The 23,990-nt window shown below is 38.5% G+C and overlaps 1 protein-coding gene across 13 annotated transcripts in view; it reads right to left on the bottom strand.

Moving 5' to 3' along the window:
* LOC111766013 (endogenous retrovirus group K member 113 Gag polyprotein-like) overlaps nucleotides 1-23,990 on the bottom strand; it is a 45,299-nt gene that overhangs the window by 4,218 nt on the left and 17,091 nt on the right. For 7 of the 13 annotated variants that reach the window (XR_011648627.1, XR_009184319.2, XR_002798184.3 and 4 more), the window contains 2 exons: nucleotides 17,744-17,832; nucleotides 12,627-13,060 (listed from right to left, as the gene is read on the bottom strand). The exons of 1 other annotated variant lie outside the window; for it this stretch is intronic. Coding sequence is in view for 4 of the 12 variants with exons in the window: in XM_058290944.2 (XP_058146927.1) it covers nucleotides 13,040-13,060; nucleotides 17,744-17,832 (110 nt within the window). In the remaining 8 variants the exon portion in view is untranslated. Of the gene's footprint in view, nucleotides 1-12,626; nucleotides 13,061-17,743; nucleotides 17,833-18,544; nucleotides 21,637-23,990 lie in introns of those variants that run through there. 5 more of the 13 variants (XM_071214669.1, XM_071214672.1, XM_058290906.2 and 2 more) reach the window with 3 other exon arrangements.

Here is a 23,990-nt window from a genome sequence, read left to right as displayed (position 1 = left end):
GAAAATTTGGAAACATCTTTGACTTTCCCTCTTTTGCTATGACTATATCCAATAAATTAACTTATATTTAATTGTTTTTATCAAGTGCCTATTATGTGCCTGTGCTGAGGATATGGTAATGAATAAAACGGAGAGATCCCTGACTTCATGAGTTGAAGAGACAGACAATAAACAAGACAATAAGTCGTGGCTAACAAGTTGTGATAGGTATTTTGAAAGCTATGTTATGAATAACATTACTAGGTGCCTAACATTAGACATGGTATTCACAAAAGTGATGCTTACTCTGAGATTCAAGGATGGTCATAGACAAGTCTTGTACGAGATGGGAGAAGAGTGTTTAGGGCAGAGGGAAAACCATATGCAAAAGAATCGAGGTGGGAAAATAAAATATACATTGCCAGAGGCCAATATAAAAACCAAAACCTGTTGCTTCTCTCTTTGTTTAAAACTTAGAATGCTTACTCTGGTTCATAACACCTTCCAGGCTCTATCTCTGCCTCCTCCTGGCCCCACCTCTTTCTCAGATTCTTCACTCTCTAATCTGGCTTCCTTTGGTTCTGCAATGCAATAAGCTCTCACTAAATTGGGAGCTTCCCAGAAGATCCTCCTTTAGTTGCAGGGAATTTGCTCAACACGTCTCCCTTTTCCTGTCTTTTTCAGATTCTTTCTTCAGGACTTTTCAATGAATCTTATCTAGTTGGCATTTCCATCCCACCTACTGGTCAGAAACAGTCTCAGAAAAGACTTGGGCTCCCATTTTGAAAGTAGATTTGCTCTTGTTTAGTGTTAGTATTCCATGCTAGGATACAGGTTTGATGAGGACAAGTAGCCTGTCTGTACTTTTTAATCCTTTTATCCTTAATGCTTAGTACTCTTTCTTTCATACCGTAAGCTCCCAATAAAAGTTTGTTGCATGAATGAATGAGTAAATTCAATGAATGAATAAGTAGGATTTGGTGAATGGATATTGAAGGAGAGGCAGACATCAAGGGTCAAAGTCCAGTTTCTAGCCTGGGTACAAGAAATGATCTCTACAGATACCATAGAGCTGGACAGGTTTATGTGGGAAAGATTGAAAGCAACTTGGGAAATTTTGGATTTTGGTTAAGGAATTACAATATTTATCTGTAGTATTTCCCATTAAAAACAAAACCAAACAAAACAAACTTTGACGTCCACATCTTTGTCCCACTGTTGAACAGGAACTGCTCTTATCAGTTTGTTTAATAATTTACTTGTTGCAAATCTGATGGCCTATACATCTTGTTCAAGTACATAATCATACTTTATCCTTTCTTCTTTCTGGAAATACTTTCTTCATTTGACGCCTCAGCATGCCTCTTTCTTGGTTCTCTTCTGACCTCACTGCTCTCTACCTTTTGTTGGGTTTGCCTCAACTTCCCAAATTTCAAATATTAGAGTCCTTGGGGCTCAGTCCTCAATTCTTTTGTATCTGTGTTCTTATCCAATCTCAGGGCTTTAAAAAACATCTATTTCCTGGTGATTTCCAGTTTTATATGTCTAGCTCTGATCTCACCCTAGACTTGCCTATCCAATTTTCAACTACTTGACATCTGCACTTGGATACTAGTCATCTGTGCATCCAAGCATCCAACTAGGCATCTCAAATCTAACACATCAACAACTGAACTTTTGAATTTCTTCCCAAAATCTGCTCCTCCAGAAGTCTTTCCCACCTCATTCTGCCAGTTGCTTAATTCAAAAGCCTTGAAATATTCTTTACTTCTCTCTTTTTCTCACACCCCACATTCCATCTATTCAAATCCTAAATGCACCAATTCTGATATATCTCTAGAACACAGCCACTTCTCACTAATGATATCCAGCTAAATGATCTAACTGGTCTCCCTGATTCTCAACATGTCTAATACTACCTGTTCTTCGAATAGCAGACAGGGTGATCTTTTAGAAGTTTGGTAGGTCATGTTACTCCTATTTTCAAAATCCTCCAATGACTTCCCATTTCATTCAGACCTTACTGTGACCCTCAAGGCCTTCATGATCTTTCCCTTGCCTCCATTGGGAAAGCTGAACTCAGTTGGAAGTCTGTACTCAGTGACACTGACTTTTTGGCTATTCCTTTAATATTCCAGGACAGCATCCACCTCAAAATTTTTGTGTGTTCATTCTGCTTCTTTCTCTGGAACACTCTTTCTCCAAATGTCAATATGGCTGACTCTTAAGTCTACTCAAACGTTACTTTATTTGGGTCCTTCCATTAACACCTTATCTAAAATAGAACCCTCCATCTCTCTCAGCTTCCACCCCCTCACCTTAAGCTCATAACACTCATCATCACTTGATATATTATATATTTCTTTCTTTCTTTAGGAAGTAATCACATAATAAGTACATACATGAATTTAAAAAAATTCTAACTAGAATTTAAACTTATGTTCCAAATTCAGGAGACATTTCTATTTTCTTCTACTTGATTCAACCAGACAAAAATCTGGGTGTTTTTCTATAATATGTGCACTGTTCTCCAGATGGCATGTTGTCTCTGAAGGAAAACTGATGACATGGTTAAATTATGTAGTTCCACGTTTTGTTGAAAATTTGGGTCCTGTGTTCCATATCCTTTTCCATGTTTTTTCCTTAGGTTACTCTGCTTGTTCATACTTACTTAACCTGATGGCTCATTCCTCTTATTCTTTTAGCCCAGGGCTTCTTTCAGGTTTATGTTGCATAAAGAAGAAGCCATGGCGTTGTCAGTAAATTAGTTTTCTAAGCCAGTCTCATTCTTATAGAAAAATTCTGGAAGGGTTTACCTCATTCTTTTAACATCATAACATTTTCAAAACAACATAACATAGCAAAAATAATTTGTAAAGAGTTAGGCAGTAATTTCCCAACACCCCTCAACACTATGTGCCAGCTGGTGTTCTCAGGGTGAATGGCTGGGTAATGGCTCAGTTCCCAGGGAGAAGGAAATGAATATCTAAGCAAGTCTGTTTTGTTTTGTTTTGTTTTTAAGTGAAATTAAATCCCCTGAAGGCAGAGACTTTGGTTGAAGGCTGTTTTCCCTGGGCCTAGAAGTGTGCCTGGAATAATGTGGGTACTCTAAAAATACATACTTGCTGTATGAAATGAGTGAATAAATGAATAAAAATAAGCAAAACTGGTTCATATAAATAAAGAAACGACTTAATTTTCTGGAAGAAACTTTGGGTATAGTGTGAGAAGAACTGGGTTTTTAAATTTTTTTATTGTCTTTTTTTTAAGATAAATAGATAACACAAAACATTATGTTAAAAAACATAAGAGGTTCCCATATACCCCAATCCCTACTCCCCATACTCCTCCTACAAGAACATCCCCTTCATCAGTGAGGCATATTCATTGCATTTGGTGAATATACCCTGGCGCACTGCCATACTGCACGGACCATAGTTTACTTTGTAGTTCATACTCTTCCCCAGTCCATCCAGTGGGTTATGGCAGGATAAACAATGTTCTGCATCTGTCCCTGCAGTATCATTCAGGACAACTCCAAGTCCCAAAAATTCCCCATATCATCCCTGTTCCTCCCTCTCCCTGCCCTCAGCAACTCTCGTGGCCACCATCTCAACATGAATGATACAATTTCTTCCATTGCTAGAGTCGCAACAGTTCTATAGTAGAATACCAGCAAGTGCACTCTAATCCATATTATATTCCTCCATCTTGTGGACCGTGGGATGGTGATGTCCACTCCACCTCTAAATCGAGAGAGGGCTTAGATCCCACGTGGCTGATGGATGCGATTCTCCTGCTTGCAGCTGTATACGCTCTTGGTTCCCTGATGTGGTGGTTGACCATTCTTACCTCCCTGTCAGCTGACCTGGGTAAGTTCAATGAACCGGAGAGTAGGTGTTGCTACTGTGCTGAGGCTCAGGGTCCATTGGCACATGGACAGTCCGGAGATTCAGATTGGGGTTTAAACGTTGGTCAGGGTCAGCCTGTCAGCCTCCATTGACTCTTTAACAAAATGTAAATAATACCTTTTATGACTGTTGTGAGGAGTAAATAAAATGACATAAAGAATGTAGTACATATTGGATACTAGATTTAGACCATACCAAAACTCCTTTTTCTTCTTTAGGTCATTACACTGATTTGGCTTTTTCTAAGTAAGCTTGGCTCCATTTGTGGCTCTATTTCTGTCTTTGTTTATCTTTTATTTTTTTAAAGATTTATTTTATTTATTTCTCTCCCCTTCCCCCCCGCCCCACCCCAGTTGCCTGTTCTCTGTGTCCATTTGCTGCATCGTCTTTGTCTGCTTCTGTTGTTGTCAGCAGCATGGGAATCTGTGTTTCTTTTTGTTGCGTCCTCTTGTGTCAGCTCTCCGTGTGTGCAGTGCCGTTCTTGGGCAGGCTGCACTTTCTTTCACACTGGGCGGCTCTCCTTACAGGGTGCACTCCTTGTGCACGGGGCTCCCCTACGCGGGGGCACCCCTGCGTGGCATGGCACTCCTTGCACGCATCAGCACTGCACATGGGCCAGCTCCACACGGGTCAAGGAGGCCCGGGGTTTGAACCGCAGACCTCCCATGTGGTAGACGGATGCCCTAACCACTGGGCCAAGGCTGATGCCTCTCTTTGTTTATTAAAGATCATAACACCTGAACTTTTCCTTGAGGATCAAATTATGCCATGCATGGTAAGAAATTCTGAAATTTATGCAATATTATTATTTGGTAAAATTACTGTATTTCCATTTTTGCACAATGGGCAGTATGGCATAGTATGTGGTGGTTACATTCTATTCTTTAAATTTCAGATTCTTGGAGGAAACTAATTAATTTGGAGGATCCCTAACCTTTCCTCTTCTTTCTAACCCACTGTTTTCTTCCTCCTTCCTTTCATTACGTCAGTGATTACATGTCTAAGAAAGAACAGCTCTGATCTAGGTCAAAGTCAAAAAGGAAACTTCAGGAACATTTAATTATGCAACAATATTAAAAATAATGAAATTAAAAATGAACTGAATAGTAATTATTTTCTTGTACCTTTTCTACTTTGGCTATTGCAGGGTTTCTCAGCACAATGGACAATTTTGGGCCAGATGTTAGAGGCAATGGAGAGAGCAAGAAAGGACTCTCTTTTGTATTATTGTCTGTTTAGCAAGAGCCCTGGACTCTACCCATCAAATGCCACAGAATTCTCCCAATTGTGGCCATGAAAAATGTATTGAAATATTGCCAAATGTACCCTGGTTGGAGGGAGATGAAATAGCCCCAGTTGAGAACCACTGAGCTACTGTAGAAATAAGTTAGATCGAAGAGTTTTTCCCATTTAAAAGATTTTCTCTCAACTTAGAAAACTCAGGCTGATTTAGGCAAGGCACCAAAGTAACATAAGTAAAGAGAGGGCTGTTCTGATATAAAGACATCTCTTACTTCCTCCTACATAGGGACAGTAAATTTAATGTGGGCTTATATAGGGTGAACTCGATTCCAGTTTCCTGAAACTGGTCAAATTTACAGCTAGCAATAATTTTGTGGGAAGCAGATTTGACCCAGTGGTTAGTGCGTCCATCTACCACATGGGAGGTCCGCGGTTCAAACCCGGGGCCTCCATGACCCATGTGGAGCTGGCCCATGTGCAGTGCTGATGCGCACAAGGAGTGCCGTGCCACACAGGGGTGTCCCCTGCGTAGGGGAGCCCCACGCGCAAGGAGTGCACCCTGTAAGGAGAGCCGCCCAGTGTGAAAGAAAGTGCAGCCTGCCCAGGAATGGTGCCACACACACGGAGAGCTGACACAACAAGATGACGCAACAAAAAGAAACACAGATTCCCGTGCCGCTGACGCAGCAAATAGACACAGAGAACAGACAACGGGGTTGGGTGGGGGAAGGGGTGAGAAATAAATAAATAAATAAATATTTAAAACAAAACCAAAAAATAATTTTGTTGCAATTATTTGTAACGTTCTTTTTTTTTCTCAGAAGTGTCCTTGTTTGGGTGATAAGGATGTGGCAAACTTAGCCCAAGAGAAAGTGGTGTTCTATATGCTGGCTACTGTTCTGTGGTAGAAAAACAAAGTCCAACCTTTCTATTTGAAGCCCACATTACAGTGGGGAGGAAGAAAATAACTAGAAATGTTATATAACACTACTAATAGTATTATTAGTATTATAGTATTAATAATACCATAATAAATGTAATAATTTATTATTATTAAATGCTATGAAAAGATGCAAAACAAGGAGCCAGAGAGTGGTAAGAGAGGTTAGGATGATCTTTAAATACTGTAGCTGGCAAGACCTCTCTTAACAGTGATCTTTGAGCAGAGACCTAATGACTTGCAGGCATGGATCAGACTGCTTGTGGTTCTCTTTAAGTTAGGTTAAAGGAGCAAAACTTTTAGTTTGGTTTTATCTTTGTATCATACATATGAATCACCTAAGCAAATCTAGGTTTTTCATGGCTTCCAACTTATAAAATTTGTGTATGTGCATGTGTGTGTTGGGGGCACTTTTTAAAAAAGAATATAAAATTATGAATGATGGTGAGGTACCCGTTGTTGGGAAGGGATTGGGCAAGTGAGAGTCTTTAAAGCTTAAGCTTCATTAACTTCATGATAGATCCACTCCTGGGATTGGAGATCATCAAGGGTGGGAACTGAAACCCTGCCTGGCAATGCAGAGTGAGAACCTTCCTGAAGGGTTCATGCCACATTCTACCAACCCGTGATTGTGGTGGGGCTGGCCAGAGTGGGGAATCCTAAAACAGCTCTAACAACCCAAGCCACGCCTTTTTTTTTTTTTTTGGCATAAAATTGAGTATTAGCACTTTATTGTGGTTGGGTTGTACTGTCTTTTCTCCCACTCCCTAACAATTATCAACATTTATCATGGGCCAGCAATTGGATGCTATTTTGTAAGACAGTCCACAAAGGAAACTTTGAGGAATAGGTGATTTTAAAGTGCCATTAATGTTTCTAATGATAGCTGACAGGTAATTAGCCTGAAAAATATCCTAACCAAGGAGATTGAGCAATTAAAACTGCCCAGCAAAAGTAAAGGATGCCTCAATTGATAAGAAAAGTGTAGGTTCCTTGCAGTTTATTCCATTAAATGAGCTGCTCCATTGTAGGCAGATTCAGATGCTCTTTGTTCTTTCTCTTAAACCCCATAGCTTCAAACTGTGGTCCTATTTGAAATCTGTCAGCTGAGGTTTTAACCATGACACTAGTCTTATCTTTTCAAAAGGAACAGATCAAAGTACCTTAGTTTTCATCTGAGTTTAACAGGGAAAATGGCCTGTGGCTATTACTCTGTAATGAGAACTTTCCCAAGTGGCCAGCACTAAAGAAATACAGTGATGTTTTGACTTTGTGTTTGTTATCATCAGAATTTCCAGTCTCTAAATATTAAAAAAAAAATCACAGCCCTTTAGAGAAATGATGTAAGAGTTATTAATAAAACTTACTATTTCACCTATGAAAAGAGCTTCATGAGAACTATTTCTTCAAATTAAGTCAAAATCAGGATAGTGATTCATATCATATATCCTTAAACATCAAACATTACTCCAAAGAAGCAATGCATCATGAAAAGAGCTATTTATGTTCAAGACAGGCTGGCTGTGCCACCAAATATTAAATTGGGAAAAGGACCAATGAAACTTTGTACAAAGTTAGAGTAATTTTTCAATGAGCTCTAAATTAATATTTCAATAACTAAACCAAAACTACAATTTTTTTCCTTATATATGTTTATTTTTTCTTATTTCATCAACAAGGGTAAATGTATTAGTAGTTTTTGAGTTGAGGTTTTTTCTGACTGAGTTACGTTCTTTGATATGAAAGCGTGTGTGGTTGTGCTTTTCTGTTCTTTGTTAAGCTTAGAGAAGCTAGGGATTTTAGTTGTTTTTATTTGGAAGTTTGCTTATATTAATGTTTCAGTTGCATATTCTTTACCTCCTAATATATTAACATGTAGACTTTTAAAACTTATCTTGTACTAGGGCAAATATTGGTTTCATAAACATCTGAATGAGAAATGGATCTGAAAATTGCATGTGATTAGAAAAGTCACTTAGAAGTGTCTGTCAACCCATCTTTCGAGATAGGAAAAAATATTTGGCGATTCTTTTAAAAAAAATTGAAGCAAAGCCAATATCTATCTATCTCTGTCTATCTAAAACAATTTATGGCAGACATTATCTCTACATGTATTGATTATTCCACAATTCTCCAGGGATGTAAAATATCATGTAATGAAGCCAGGTACAGAATTTGCATTTGGTTCTATAGTTTGATATTCATTTTTACTAAAGAAATAAATATACAACTTTCTACCAATATCTTTGTAAAAGAATTCCTAAATCTAAGTGGACACAAACACTTAGCTAAAAAGACTGTATTTCTCAGAGGCCCTTAAAACTAGGTATGACTAATTTCTAGCCAATGTATATAAACAAAGTGTTGTATGTACTTCTGGAAAGTTGTTTTTTTTTTTAAGATTTTATTTCTTATTTATTTCTCTCCCCTTCTCACCCCCTACCCCCACCCTCTACCCATCTGCTCTCTGTGCCCATTTGCTGTGTGTTCTTCTGTGACCGCTTCTATCTTATCAGTGGCACCGGGAATCAGTGTTTTTTGTGTGTGTCATCTTGTTGTGTCAGCTCTCCGTGTGTGCGGTGCCATTCCTGGACAGGCTGCACTTTCTTTCACAGTGGGTGGCTCTCCTTACAGGGTGTACTCCTTGCGTGTGGGGCTCTCCTAAGCGGGGGCAACCCTGTGAGGCAGGGCACTCCTTGCGCGTATCAGCACTGCGCATGGACCAGCTCCACATGGTCAAGGAAGCCCGGGGTTTGAACCGTGGACCTCCCATATGGTAGGCAGATTCCCTGTCCATTGGGCCAAGTCCGCTTCCCTGGAACGTTTTAAATTAGAGGTATCATACCTACTTTTGCCTTTTGACAAACTCATACTCTGGCATAGGGATGTAATAGCTAGAGTTTGAGGACACATCTTGGATAATGAGGCTGAAGGCCACATCCTAGAAATACCTAGGATTGCAAAGTAGTGAGATTGAAGGGGTTTGGGGTCTCTATTAACTTTAGGGAATTGTTCTACTAACCAAAATCTACCAACTTTTGGAATTCTTTTTTGTGTGAGAGAAATAAACTTCTATTTCATTTGTGCCACTATGATTTTTTATTTTTTAAATTTATTTCTCTCCTCTTCCCCCTCCCCCAGTTGTCTGCTCTCTGTGTCCATTCACTGTGTGTTCTTCTGTGACCGCTTCCATCCTTATCCATGGCACCAGGAATCTGTGTTTCTTTTTGTTGCATCACCTTGCTGTGTCAGGTCTCTGTATGTGCGGCGCCATTCTTGGACAGCCTGCACTTTCTTTCACACTGGGCGGCTCTCCTTACAGGCACACTCCTTGTGAGTGGGGCTCCCCTATGCGGGGGACACCCCTGCGTGGCAGGGCACTCCTTGTGCACATTAGTGCTGCACGTGGGCCAGCTCCACACGGGTCAAGGAGGCCTGGGGTTTGAACTGCGGATCTCCCCTGTGGTAGGCGGACTCCCTATCCATTGGGCCAAGTCTGCTTCCCCATTATGATTTTTTTATGCTTCCCAAACTCATCCCAACTGATATACAATATAATTATTCAAATCATATTTTATGAAAATATTTCCTGGCATAGGAAAATGCAAGTGATAGGATAAGTAAAAGAAATAAATTAGTTAAATATTGAACAAACAAATAAACTGTACTGTTGAAAGCTTTTACCAACAATTTTTGTTTCTTTCTTTCATTCTTCTGTAATTTTTAAATTTACCAAAATGAATATGATAATTAACACTGAAAAGAACATCTCTGAACATAAAATTTATCGACATCATTGTTTACAATGCCTTATAAAAATTAATCAATTTAGAATTTCAGGGTCAAAATTATTTTTATATGTATTGTCAAGCCAATGCCACAAAGGTTGTTTTAATCTAATTTACCTTGAAGCCACCAGCATAAAAACAGTGCCTATTCCCTTGCATCACAACACAACACAGATTATTATTCTTAAATATGAAACAGTTGTCAGTATATTAGATTCATGGTATTGCACTTTTGTTTTGATTGTAAATATTTTTTCTGTAAAAATTAATGGTGAGTAGAAATAGAAATTTTGGGAATTTTGGAGAGAAATATATATTTTACAGAGATGTCTTCTAAGGACCACTATGTGCCAAATACAGTTTTAGGTATTTGGTTAATGTAAGTGAAAAAAGTCAGAGAAAACCTGCCTCTCTGTAGTAAATGTGTTACTACTTATGGTAGTAAATACATTAGATATTAAACAATAAATTCAGAGCATGTTGTTTAAGAGTGATAAAAAATGGAGAAGGGGAAAGGGTTAATGTTTGAGTTTGCAGGTTACAACTTTAGAGAGGTTGGTATGGATTGCCTTCCCTGAACAGCATTAAAGTAAAGACCTGAAGGAGGTAAGGGATTTAACAATTTGGAAATTTAAGGGGGATGTGCTCTGGCAAAGGGATCAGTCAGCACAAGGATCCTCAGGAAGGCTTGTGCTTGAAGTATTCAGGAAATATTCTAATTCAAGAGCAGGAGGGAAAAAGAGAGGGGGAGGGAGAGGGAGAGGGAATTAGGAGAGGAGGTCACAGAGGTACGAGGAGTGGTTCAATCACACAGAGTTCTGTAGCAACCCTATGACTTTGTTATGAATGAGTGAGATTGCAACCATTGGAGGGTGTTAAGCAAAAGAGTGATGTGATCTAAATTTCATTTACAAGGATTGGTTCAATGTGAGAATAGTGTGGGAGGCAGTTGGGAGGCTATCACAATAATCCAACTAAAAAATGTTAATGGCTTGCACCATAGTTGTAACTGTGAAGGCACAGAAAGGATGTTAGATTTTGGAAATATATGGAAGATATAGACAACAGGAATTTCTTCTGAACTGGATGTATGAGAGAAACAGGTATTCAGGATGATTCCAAGGTTTGTTTGGGGCATGAGCAACTGAATTTATAGAATCTGCTCTGATGGGAAGACTAAGAGTATAGAGGATTTGGAGAGGTATGCAAAGTTTAGTTTGGGGTTTATTAAGTATAAAATGACCATCAGAAATCCAAGTGGAGGGATGTTGCATGGGAATTTAGATATGTGAATCTGGAATACAAGAGATATAAGTATGAGTGTTATTTGCTTATAGATGATATTTAAAATCTTGAGGTAGATGAGATCATCATATTCGTGAGCATAGAAAATCAAGAGGATGTGGTATCCAGAAGCCATGCAAAGAATCTGTTTTAGGAAGGAAGATATGATTAACTCTGCCAAAATAATGGTGGGACAGATAAAAATGAAGCCAGAAAATTGACTGATGGATTTAGCATGTGGAAGTCTTTGGTTACCTTACAGAGAATAGTTTGGTGAGGGGTGAAGGTTAATAGAAATGGGATTAAGAAAAAACTACAAGAGAGGAAACTTCAGGGTAGTGGATGAGCTTTTTTTTGTGGAGTTTTGCTGCAAATGGGAGGAGAGAAACAGAACATGAATTAACAGGGAAAGTGGACTCGAGGAAATTTTGCTTTGTTTTGTGTTAACAGGGGAAACATAATCATGTGTTGTTATGCTGATAAAAATGACCTGGAAAAAACAGAAACATTAATGATGTAGGAGATAGAAGGGAAAAGGGCTGGCACTAAGTCCCCATAGAGGATCTGACCAAGTAAAATTGTGGAGTGACTGGCTTTAGAAAAGTCACCAAGCAGAAGTGCAATTACGTGGGTGTAGATGCGGGTTGGTGGGTAGATATAGAGGTGTGTTTTTGTGGATGTACCCTATTGATTGCCTCAGTTGTCTTCAGTAAAGAGGGAAGCAAGGCCATCAGCTGACAGTGATGGTGGACATTTGAGGAATCAGAAGAGGCATGTGAAATATTAGCCTAAGATAGAGAATAAGCAAATGGACCAGGGAAATAGAATATGAATGATGAGAAGTTACTGTGGTTTGTGGTCATGAATTTAAAGGGAACAAGTTGGCGTGGCTGTGGGTTTTTCTTTGTTACTTTCAGCAGCTTGGATGCAGGCAAAAAGAAGACTAAAAATTGTATTTAACTTGGATTGTGGTTTAGCCAAAGGAATATGAGGAAGCTAGAAATGACCAAGAAAACTGTAATTGCGAGAATACAAAGAAAGGATTATAATGAGTGATAATGGAATTACAGCTGGGTAAGGAAGGAAGGGAAAACATCCAGTGGGTGAGATGAAAACATTTAATGTATTGCAAATTCCAATTGGATAGAAGAATTGTAGAAGGTGGGATAAAACAATCGGGAATGAAGTGGAAAGATAAGGGGTGGAAGCCTCAGGTATAACCACAGCAGTGAGTGGCTAAGGTAGGGTGGAAGACAAGACTTGGAGGAGTACAGGGGACTGACAAAACAAGCAAACAAATGAATCTTGAACGTTGATTTTAGCTTATAATTTCATAAGCTTTTAATTTTTTATTAAAAAGGTAAAACTTTGAGACTTCCTTGATATAACTGCAGATGATATAAAGAGGTGAGACTAAACTTTGGTTAGCATGTTAGCATCTGTATTAGTCTCCTGTGGCTGCTATAACAAATTACCACAAAGTTTGAGGCTTAAAACAACAGACATTTATTTTCTTTCAGTTTAGGAGTCCAGAAATTTGAAATTAGTTTCACTGGGCCAATATCAAGGTGTTGGCAGGAGCATGCTTCCTCCAGGGGCTCTAACAGATCCTTTCCCAGCTTCAGGTGCCTGCTGTCATTACTTTATTTGTGGCCACATCATTTCATTCTCTGCCTCCATGATCACATTGCTTTCTTCTCTGTGTGTGTGTGTGTGTGTGTGAAATCTCCCTGTACCTTGCTTTTATAAGAACGTATGGGATTGTATTCAATGCCCATCAGAATAATCTCTCCCATTTCAAGATCCTTAACTTAATCACATCTGCAATATCCTTTCTCATTATATTAGGGATATTCACAAGTTCTCGGAATTAGGATGTAACTTGGGGGAGGCCATTATTCAGCCGATCTCAGCATCTGTTTAAGAAAAGGAATAGGATATCTGGATTTAGTTCTTTCTGTTACAGAAATGGAGAACTGGACAGTGACACTGCTTTTTGTTTAAATCAATTCTAGCATTAGTTTGGTATTTTCTGTGTTGAACCATATGAAATTACCAATATTCAATATTTCTAAACTTTAAAAATGGCAAATTCAAATGTCTAAGCCTAATATGTGCATATGTATCCACACAGAGTTATCAACCCCCATCAGTACAGCAAAATTGCTCAAGCACATGTGAAAAAAATAAATCAGAGATTGTGTTTGTAAGAATAGGCTTCCTGAAGAAAAGATATGAGTTTCTTTTTTTAAGGAGAAAAAAAAAAAGAAGGCAGAGCAGGCAGACAGGAGATGGTTTTCATTTTATATCTGTGCAGTCTTCCTCTCTGGTCTTGTTCTTAGCAGACTCATTATCAGAAGCTAGGTGTCAGTGACAGGTTTAATATATTGGTTATAAAAATAATCCACAAACTCATCTTTACTTTCAAAAGATGCAAACAATATAAAAATTCACACAGTACAATATGAAAGTTGCTTTTTCATCTTCCTTCTCAAACTTCAACCGCTTTTCCCAAAGGTAACATCTGCAAAATGCTTCCTATCTCCTTTGTATTGTTCTGTGTCTATCTGTAAATACACACACACGCACTCCTTTCTCCTCCTCCTTCTTTACATAAATGGGAGAATAATATGAGTATATTTTTCAACTTTAATTTTTCATTTAATGATATATCTTATAGCTCTTTCTATGCCAATACTTGCAGGGCTACTTCAATTTTAAATGGCTGCACTGTACTCAAAGTATTGATAATTTAGTCAGCCACCTTTTTTATGGACTTAGGATAATTAGAAGTAAATAAGGATAATAATAATCCTTTCTTAACAGGATTGTGAGAGCTGAATAAGGTAATACATATAAAACATTTATGACGGTATCCTGCATATCATAAGTACTCAATAAATTTTAGCGATTTATTTTACAAGCACTGCTGTCGTTAGAAAATCCTGTACCAAAAATATTAAGTTTCTGTGAATAGTTTTGCAGGTTATATTCCTAGAAGTGAAATGACTAGATCATTCTGTGCAAGTTTTATAGATGTTTGCCAAACTGCCATTCCAAAAGATTCCACTGAATTTAAAATTCTCATCGATAATGTAAGCAAATTTCTTCTTTTTTTCTTATCTCAAACCAACATTTAGCCATATCAATATTTTGTTTTCAAATCTGATGGATAGAAAATATATCATTTTGCTGTTTTAATTAAATATCCCTGATTAATAATGATTTTGAGTATCTCCTCATGTGTGTTTTTCATTTTTATTTTTTCTCTGTTGCAAGTTTATATCCTCTATAATCAATTCTTATTGGTTTGGTTACTCATAGTCTGGATATAATTCTTTAAGCACTAAATATATTGAAATATTTCATCCCAATTTAACACTAAATTTTGTAATTTTTAAATAATGTTTATGGTGAACATTTTGGTGTCCCTTTTTATATCCTCTCAGTCTAACTCTGATTTTAGCTGTAGTGGTGGTAGACAGAGTCCCCCTTAACTGCACACCAATAGCTCTCAGGATGTTCTCTAACAAACATGGACCTTTCCCAGCCAGTATGTAATTGTAGCCCACGAACTAGAAAAGGGATAATGTCCACATGGGCAACTTCAATCCTTAGGTGACGGAAGGCAGTGAATAAATGCTTCAGTCTTTCTTTCCGTAAACCAACAGTTGTAAGATGTATTAGTATGCTTCTTAAATATTCTAAGGTAATTGAAACCAGCTTATGCTTGCTTTTCTTCCTTCCCTTTCTTCCTTCCCCAAATTCCAAATTTTGTTTCCTAAGATCACCTCCAAAATAAACTAGTCCCAAGCCTCAGTTTTCCCTTTTATGGTAGTCCTAACCAGATTGTCAAGATGGGATATCATTAATCAGATAGCAAGAATTACCACACTGTATTTGTTGTATAGGGTTTGAATGCCCTGGGATGGTGAGAATGGAAACGGTGGTTAGATAAGTGAGATTGCAATTTCTAAAACTCTCATTTGTAGTTTATTGGATGAGTTAAAAGTGGAAGATGAAGGACTGAGTTGTGCATAACCATTACCAGCTGCAAGAAATAGAAACAATGGCAAATATGAGGATGGTGGAGATACTGTTATTTCTTAAAGATCTTAAGATTCTTGGGGAAAAATAGAAAGATAGACTTTTAGAAAGATCTACCTTTCTAAACAAACTCTAACATTCAGAGGGAAGACTAGATAGGTTTAATTCTCAGGGTTTGCAGAGCTACAAAGGAGACTGAATATCAGAGATAATGAGTCAATTATGTTAAAGTCAAATGACAAATAGGAATGTATTCAATTCTTTGTAAGTGGGATGGGAGTGTTGGATGGATGTGCTGTGTAGCTTGAACTACTTCAGTCTTTTGTTCTGTCCCTCCCTCTTCCTAGAGAAAAGCATGTATAAGGGTTGGAATGCTAAGGGAGTAGAGAATATTAGGATGGGTTTATTATGTGAGACAAGAGAACCCACCACTTGACTGGGAGGTCCAGTGGACATGTTCTTAAAGGTGGCAATGAAGAATGAAGTATAATATTGCTGAGAATCTCATTGGTTATTATCCTCTGAAGGCTAGTGTTATCTGTAGACTATACTGTCATGGAATTGAGTTGACAAGGATAGGTGGGTGGAATGGTAGAGGCCAGGAGGAGACTCTTAAACATCAGAGGTGAGTGTGATATAATTATCATAATGGGCAATAAGGATAGAGTGGTAACCATGTCTTAACTTATGGGGATCTCTGGCAATGACTGCTAAATCATCATATACAGATTTAATCCATTGATCAAAAGGCCAGGTCCTTTTGAGGAGGATACTTCAAAATCAAAGCAAGAATATACAATAAATATTCTCCAATCCTTCTCCAATGGACTGTAACAATTAACCACGTTAACAATACTGGTGAAAGAGGGGGATACGTAGACTTTTGAAGGCTGTGAGATACAGAGTTTCAGCTGACAATGATACTAGTAGATTCAGAATGTCATCATGTCTCCCTGGTTAGAGTTGATAAATGGACTTATTGTAGTAAATTCAGATTGTTCCCTGACCATCTTGACACCAATTCTCAAATGGAATTTGAGAGAGTAGCACTTCCCTCGAACTTAAAAAATACAAGGACAGTGATTTTATGATATCCCTATATACTTCACATTTATGGTTTATACAAAACCAGTTGAATCATAGCATGGTCGGTACTATAAACTTAACCAAATGGTATCAGCAATTGCTGTTGCTGGACTAGATATAATGTCTTTACAGGATCATAAAAATGGCCTCTGGTACTTGATATGTGACTATTGATCTGGCAAATTGCTCTTTTCAATCCATATCAGTAAAATGGATTAAAAGCATTTGTTTTTATGGGAAGGACAGCAGTATACATTTATGTTCTTTCCACAGGGCTATATTGTATCTCCAACTCTCTGCCACAATATAATTTGCAAAGTCATTGATTATTTTGACATTCTACAAAGCTTTATGGCCACCCTATTGATTATATCATGCTAATCAGACCTAGAGGAAAGGAAATGGCCAGAACCCCAGATGTCCTACTGAGACACACATGCAAGAGAGGATGGGAGATGAATTCTATAATGATTCAGAGACTTGCCACATTGATTAAATTTTGGAAAATAGTTTGGAGTCATTTACTCTAAGGTAAAAGACAAATAAGTAAACCTTACAACTTCTAAGTCTTAGAAAAATGCACAGAGCTTGGTATATTTGGGATTTATTGGAATTTGAAGACTATGTATAAGTATTATTGGTAATATTGCCCCTAATGATTATCAGATTACTTGGAAGATTATCAGTTTTGAATGAGACCCAGAGAAAGTATTTTTCAGCAAAGAAGATGCTTATTTAGTTGTTGTATAAACTTTCCTGCCACTTAAACTATTTGACGCAACAGATCCATTGATGCTAGATACAACCAAATAAGTAAGGGCACTATGTAGAGACTAGAAGGTCCCAGGATGAGAGTTGTTGCACATGATTTTAGGCAACTAGAGAAAGGTGATGTCTTGCATAGCAGAAAACTATTCATCATTTGAAGAGCAGCTCCTGAGAGATTAACAGACACTTTTAGTGACTTGAGTAGTTTACCGTGATACAGTAAGCAACCATGAGAAAGGAGCTGTCTAGAAAGAGCAGTGTTTGTCAGATCTACCAAATCATAAGGTCTGCCAGATACATCAGCAATTCATTGCACGATGGATATTAGAGACTGGGCCCACACTGCTTTAAAGGACAGACATATCATTGCTTTCCTATTGCTCTTCCTCAATTTACACCTCATGGAATGTTCCCTCTAGCTACGTCATGGAGTGGAGGAGATCTTAGGCCCAGTTCAAATGTAGGCTGCTTCAATATGTTAGAGTGAGCCAAATATGGACTAGCAATGCACTATAGCCTCTTCAGGGATAGCCCTAAAAGATATCAATAAGGGGAAACCATCCTTTCAGCAGAGCTGCAAGCAGTATGTCTACTTTTCTACTTTATCTGGAGGGAAAAAGTGATCTGAGGTAAGGTATCCTTTTTTTTTTTTTTGAAAGATTTATTTTTTATTTATTCCCCCTCCCCCCAGTTCTCACCGTTGGCTGCTCTCTGTGTCCATTCACTGTGTGTTCTTCTGTATCTGCTTGTATTCTCATTAGGTGACTCTGGGAACCAATCCTGGGACCTTCCAGAGTGGGAGAAAGGTGATTACTCTCTTGTGCCACCTCAACAACCTGTTCTGCTATGTCTTCTTATTTTCTCTCCTCTGTGTCTCTTTTTTGTGTCATCTTGCTGTGCCAGCTCTCAACATAGGCCAGCACTCCTGCATAGGGTACACTGGGTGGCATTCTCATGCAGGGAGACACTCCTGCATGGGGCAGCACTCCAGCATGGGCCGGCACTCCACATGGGCCAGTTCACCACGTGGGCCAGCTTGCTCTCACCAGGAGGCCCTGGGCATTGAACCCTGGACCTCCTATATGGTAGATGGGAGCCCAATAGGTTGAGCCGTATCTGTTTCCCAAGAAAACACTTTAATTCCTGTGCATAATCAGATGTTTTGGCTTGTTTGACAAAGTCAGGAGTTGGCAAACTTCCTGTGGGTTAAATATGACCTCTGACTACTTTTATATGGCCTTTGAGTTAAAACTAATTATATTTTAAATGGTTGGAATAAGTTTGTAAACTTTATTTTTTCTTTATTAGAGGAGTTGTGAAGTTTATAGACAAATTGTGCATAAAATCCAGAATTCCCATAGACCACCTGTTTTAGTCTGCCAAAAGGGTTCTGATGCAAAGTACCAAAAATCTTTTGGCTTTTATAAAAGGTATTTATTTGAGGTAAAAGCTTACAGTCACTAGACCCTAAAAAGTCCAATTCAAGATTGCTTTCTCACCAAAGTCACTTGCCGCATGTTGAAGCAAGAAGGTCACTGATTTCTGCCTGGTCTCTCCTTCCTGGGCTGCTGCTTCCTCTTGAGGCTTTGTGGGCCCAGTTTCTTCCCAGCCTCAGCTATAAGCAGGCATAGGGCTCTTCTCTCAGGGCTTCATATATCAGCCTCTGGTATAGGGCTCCTTTCTCTCTGGGTCTTCTCAGCTGCTCAGATGCTCTGGTCTCTTTACAAAGTCAGATGTAGGCTATCAGGCGAATGGCTCATCTTTGCCCGGGGCCCCAGGATCAAACATGACAGAGTTCTCACTCTTCTGTTTGTATCTTCTTGAATGTGTGTCCCTTTATATAGGCCCACCAAGCAGGGACTCAACCTGAGTCATACCTTACTGAAGGGGTTAAATCAAAAGCCTTAAATTGATTTTATCAAGTAAACTTAAATCCTTTGAATTTAATATAATCAAAGGATATCACACCCAGAGGAACAGATTTGTTTACAAACATAATCTTTTTCTCTTTGTGATTCATAAATAATCTCAAACTGCAACACTGCAACACCACCCTATTATTAACACCTTGCATTGGCTTGAAACATTTATTACAATTGATGGTAGCACATTTTTATAATTGTACTATTAACCTATAGCCCATGGTTTAACTTAGGATTCATTGTGTCGTGTGGTTCATTTATTTGCGTATAGAGAGGCCAGGACTCAGGAATGATTTTGAGAAGGAAAAATGGTTTATTGACAGTGGCGGGAGCTTTCTGTTTCAATCCGGAGCCCGGAACAAGAGTCTGAATCCCTTTTTATACAGAGAGGAAAGGCCAAATGGTCCTTTTGTTTCAGTTCTCAATAGGCTTCAATTAGAATATATCTTTCACATCTTAGGTAAGCTTTTAGCATGGACTTCAAACATTCTAGATAAGCTTTTTAGCATATTTGGTTTGCATTTCCCCTAAATACTTAAAGTTTATAGACCTTGCATTGTTAAACTGTTTCCTGGGACTTGAGTCCTTGCCATTGTTACCAAGGGCAGGACTGCAGCCTTTTACCATCACACCCACAAGTCAGAGAGCTTAGGTTAAATCTCTGAAGAGACAAAGAGCCTCCCACCCATAGCCCACATCAGTGTGGTTCTATAGATTTTATTTTTTAATGTTTATTCTGTCACCATATATACAATATAACATTTTCTCTTTCAATCATGTTCCAATACTGTCAAAGGTTTGCAGTAATTAACAAGCTGTACCTCAGTTTCCCCTGATATGCATTGGGATAAAGGTAAACCCCCTCCCCCATGTCTGAGGGCATCATACTTTCCCACAGATTAAACAAAGAACCTCATAGAGACAGGAGTAAAGGGAGATAGAGATCTTCACCATCTGCATATCAGAGGGAGATGGAAATCTTTACTACTTCTACTTGCATATCAGAGGGAGACTGAGACAGAAACCTTCACTATTTACAAACCCTTTAAAACCCTACAGATCAAAAGAAACATTTGCTCTTGCAGCATTCCAAGAAGCCATGGACTTCCTCACGCCCTCTCATTACCTCACTCAGACCCTCAACCCCCCTCCCACTATCATTTCCCCACCTAGGAAAGTTCTGTATAAATTCAAGTCCCGCCCTTCCAGGAGTGGGCTGAAGTCTCACTTCAGACCCCCACCATGCTGATGGGGGGATTGAAGTCTGTTCTTCAGACCCCTCCATTGGGAGAGCTTCTCAATAAATAAATTCCTTGCTTATGGTCAATCAGTCTCCATGTCCCAGGAAGAGCCGTATATTCTCCAACAAATACATATTTCAGTACTGCTAAATATTATAATATTGTGCTACTATCACCTTTACCCATTACCAAAACATTTTTATCATTCCAAATAAGAACCATGTACATTTTAAACCTTAGCTTCCAGGGGAAAAAAAAAAGCCTTAATTTTCCAATCCCTAGCCCACTCCATCCCCTGGTAAACTCTATTCTAGTTTCTGACTCTATGAGTTTGCTTATTCTAATTGTTTTGAATCAGTGAGATCATACAAGATTTGTCCTTTTGTGTCTGGCTCAGTTCACTAAATATGATGTCTTCAGGGTTCATTCATGTTGTCACTTGTATCAGGACTTCATTCCTTTGTATGGCTGAATATTATTCCATTGTATGTACATATCACATTCTGTTAATCTGTTCATCAGTTGAAGGATGGCTGGTTTGCTTTATTTGTTAACAATTTTGAATACTACTGCTATGATAATAGGTGAGTAAATATCTATTCAAGTTCCTTTCAATTCTTTTGTGTATACCTAGAAATGGGATTACGATGTCATGTAGTTGTGCTGTTCTTAGATTTCTGAAGAACTGGCAAACTGTCTTCCATAGTAGATGCACTACCAGCAATGAATGAATGTTATTTCTCTGTAACCTCTCCCATTCTTGTTGTTTTCTGTTTTTTTTTAAGTTGCCTTTGTAATGGGTGTGAAATTGTTATTCATTGTGGTTTTCATTTCCCTGATGACTAATTCTGTTGAGCATCTTTTCATGTGCTTTCTGGCCATTTGCATATCTTCTTTGGAGAGATATCTATTCAAATCATTTGCTGATTTTTAAATTGGGTTATTTGTCTCTTTGTTAAGTGGAAGGATTTCTTTATATATTCTAGATATTAAACCTTTATCAGCTATGTGCTTCCCAAATATTTTCTTCCATTGTGTAAGGTATCATTTTACTTTCATGATAAAGTCCTTTGAGGCTCAAAGGTTTTATTTTTGATGTGGTTCCATTTATGTAGTTTTTCTTTTTGTTGCTTGTGCTTTGGGTGTAAACTCTAAGAAACCATTGCTTAACACAAAGTCTTAAGTTACTTCCCTACATTTTCTTTTATGAGTTTGATAGTTTTGGCTATTATTTACGTCTTTCATTTGTTCTGAGTTGAGTTTTGTATAAGTTACTCCTCTTTTTGAAAATCAAGATCCAGGTTTCCCAGCACCATTTGTTTAAGAGACTATTCTTTCCCAATAGAGTGATCTTTGCCTTCTTGTCAAAAATCAGTTGGCCATCAGTGTGAGAGATAATTTCTTTTTTTTTTTTTTTTTTTTTTTTTAAAGATTTATTTATTTATTTAATCCCCCCCCCTCCCCTGGTTGTCTGTTCTTGGTGTCTATTTTCTGCGTCTTGTTTCTTTGTCCGCTTCTGTTGTCAGCGGCACGGGAAGTGTGGGCGGCGCCATTCCTGGGCAGGCTGCACTTTCTTTTCACTCTGGGCGGCTCTCCTCATGGGCGCACTCCTTGCGCGTGGGGCTCCCCCACGCGGGGGACACCCTTGTGTGGCACGGCACTCCTTGCGCGCATGAGCACTGCGCATGGCCAGCTCCACACGGATCAAGGAGGCCCGGGGCTTGAACCGTGGACCTCCCATATGGTAGACGGACGCCCTAACCACTGGGCCAAAGTCCGTTTCCCGAGAGATAATTTCTGAGCTCTCAATTTCCACTGGTTTATGTGTCTGTACTTGTGCCAGTATCATGCTTTTTTGGTTACTGTGGTTTTGAAATTAAGTTTTTAAGATCAGGAAGTGCAAGCTCTCCAACTTCATTCTTCTTTTTCAATATGGCTTTAGCATTCAGAACCTCTTTCTTTCATATAAATTTGATGACTGGCTTTTCCATTTCTGCAAAAATTTTGTTGGAATTTTTATTGGAATTTATTGAATCTATAAACTGCTTTGAAAATTCTTGCCAGAGCATTTAGGCAAGAAAAAGAAATAAAAGGCATCCAAATTAGAAAGGAAGAAGTAAAACCTTCCCTATTTGCAAAAGACCTGCTATTACATACAGAAAATCCTGAAAAATCTACAACAAAGCTCATAGGACTAATAAAGGAATTCATTGACGTGGCAGGTTGCAGCCAAAAATCAGTAGGATTTCTATACACAAGTGATGAACAATCGGAAGATGAAATCAAGAAAAAAAAATTCCAGTCACAAAAGCAACTATAAGAATCACGAATGTAGGAATAAATCTAACCAAGGATGTAAAGGAGTTGTATACAGAAAATTACAAAGCATTGCGAAGAAAAATCAAAGATCTAAATAAATAGAAGGACATTCCATGTTCATAGGTTGTAATACTAAATATAATTAAATTTTATGATTATAAAAATTATGCTATGTGAAATTCAAGTTTCAGTGTCCATAAATACATTTTTATTTATACACAGTCACACTTACTCATTTATATAGTGTTCCATTCCAGGGTCCACAGGATGGAGGAATAGAGTATGGATTAGAGTGGACTTACTGATATTCTATTCATGAACTATTGTGATTAGTAATCAAAGAAAATGTGACATTGGTGTGGAGAAAGTGGCCATGATGGCTGCTGGGGATAGGGAGTGGGAAGAAGAGATGTGATGTGGGGGCGTTTTCAGGACTTGGAGTTGTCTTGGGTGATGCTGCAGGGACAGTTACCAGACATTGTATGTCCTTCCGTGGCCCACTGGGTGGACTATGGGAGAGTGTGGGCTATGGTGTGGACCATTGACCATGAGGTGCAACAGTGCTCAGAGATGTATTCACCAAGTGCAATGAATGTCTTATGATGATGGAGGAGGTTGTTGTTATGGGGGGAGGAGTGGGGTGAGGGGGGTGGGGGGTATATAGGGACCTCATATTTTTTTAATGTAACATTAATGTTACATTAAAAAATAAATAAAGACAAAAATATATAGTGTTTACAGCTGTATTTATGTTACAAAGGCAAAGATGAATAGTTGTAACAGACACTACATGGTTAGAAAAACCAAATGTTTATGGATCCTTGGTAAAGGCTTTGAGAGAAGAATGATTGGAAGATTATAGGCAAGAAGGTCTTTAAAACAGATAGATGGATGGACCCATGGGAATATTTGCAGACTTTTGGTGTCTCATGTCAATGCCCAATAAAAAGCATTCACTGCACAAGAGGCATTAAACAACCAGTGGCAATTGAGAAAAAAGCATTTGCCAGATCAATAGCTGCATACCACATACCAGGGGGAAGTGTTGATTTGCTCAAGCAATAATACCCCATCTGGGACAGCAGCTGGATTTGGAGTCACTACCTGGTTAAGTTTGGGATAATCCACTGTCATCCTCCAAGATCCATCTGTTTTCTGTACAGGCCAAATAGGAGAGTTGAATGGGGATGTGGTGGGAATCACCACCCCTGCATCCTTCAAATCCTTGATGGTGGCAGTAATCTTTGCAATCCCTCCCAGCATTGCTTTTTATTTACTATTTTGCTAGATAAGGGTAGTTCTAGTAGCTTCCACTTGGCCTTTCCAACCATAATAACCCTCACACCACAACTCAGGGAACTAATGTGGGGATTCTGCCAGTTACTGAGCATGTCTATTTCAATTATGCACTCTGGAACTGGGGAAATATTCACAGAATGGTACTGGGGACCCACTGGACCAAC

Source organism: Dasypus novemcinctus, chromosome 1 (genome assembly GCF_030445035.2).
Source record: "Dasypus novemcinctus isolate mDasNov1 chromosome 1, mDasNov1.1.hap2, whole genome shotgun sequence".
Lineage (NCBI taxonomy): Eukaryota > Metazoa > Chordata > Mammalia > Cingulata > Dasypodidae > Dasypus > Dasypus novemcinctus.
This window is presented reverse-complemented; position numbering and strand designations above follow the sequence as displayed.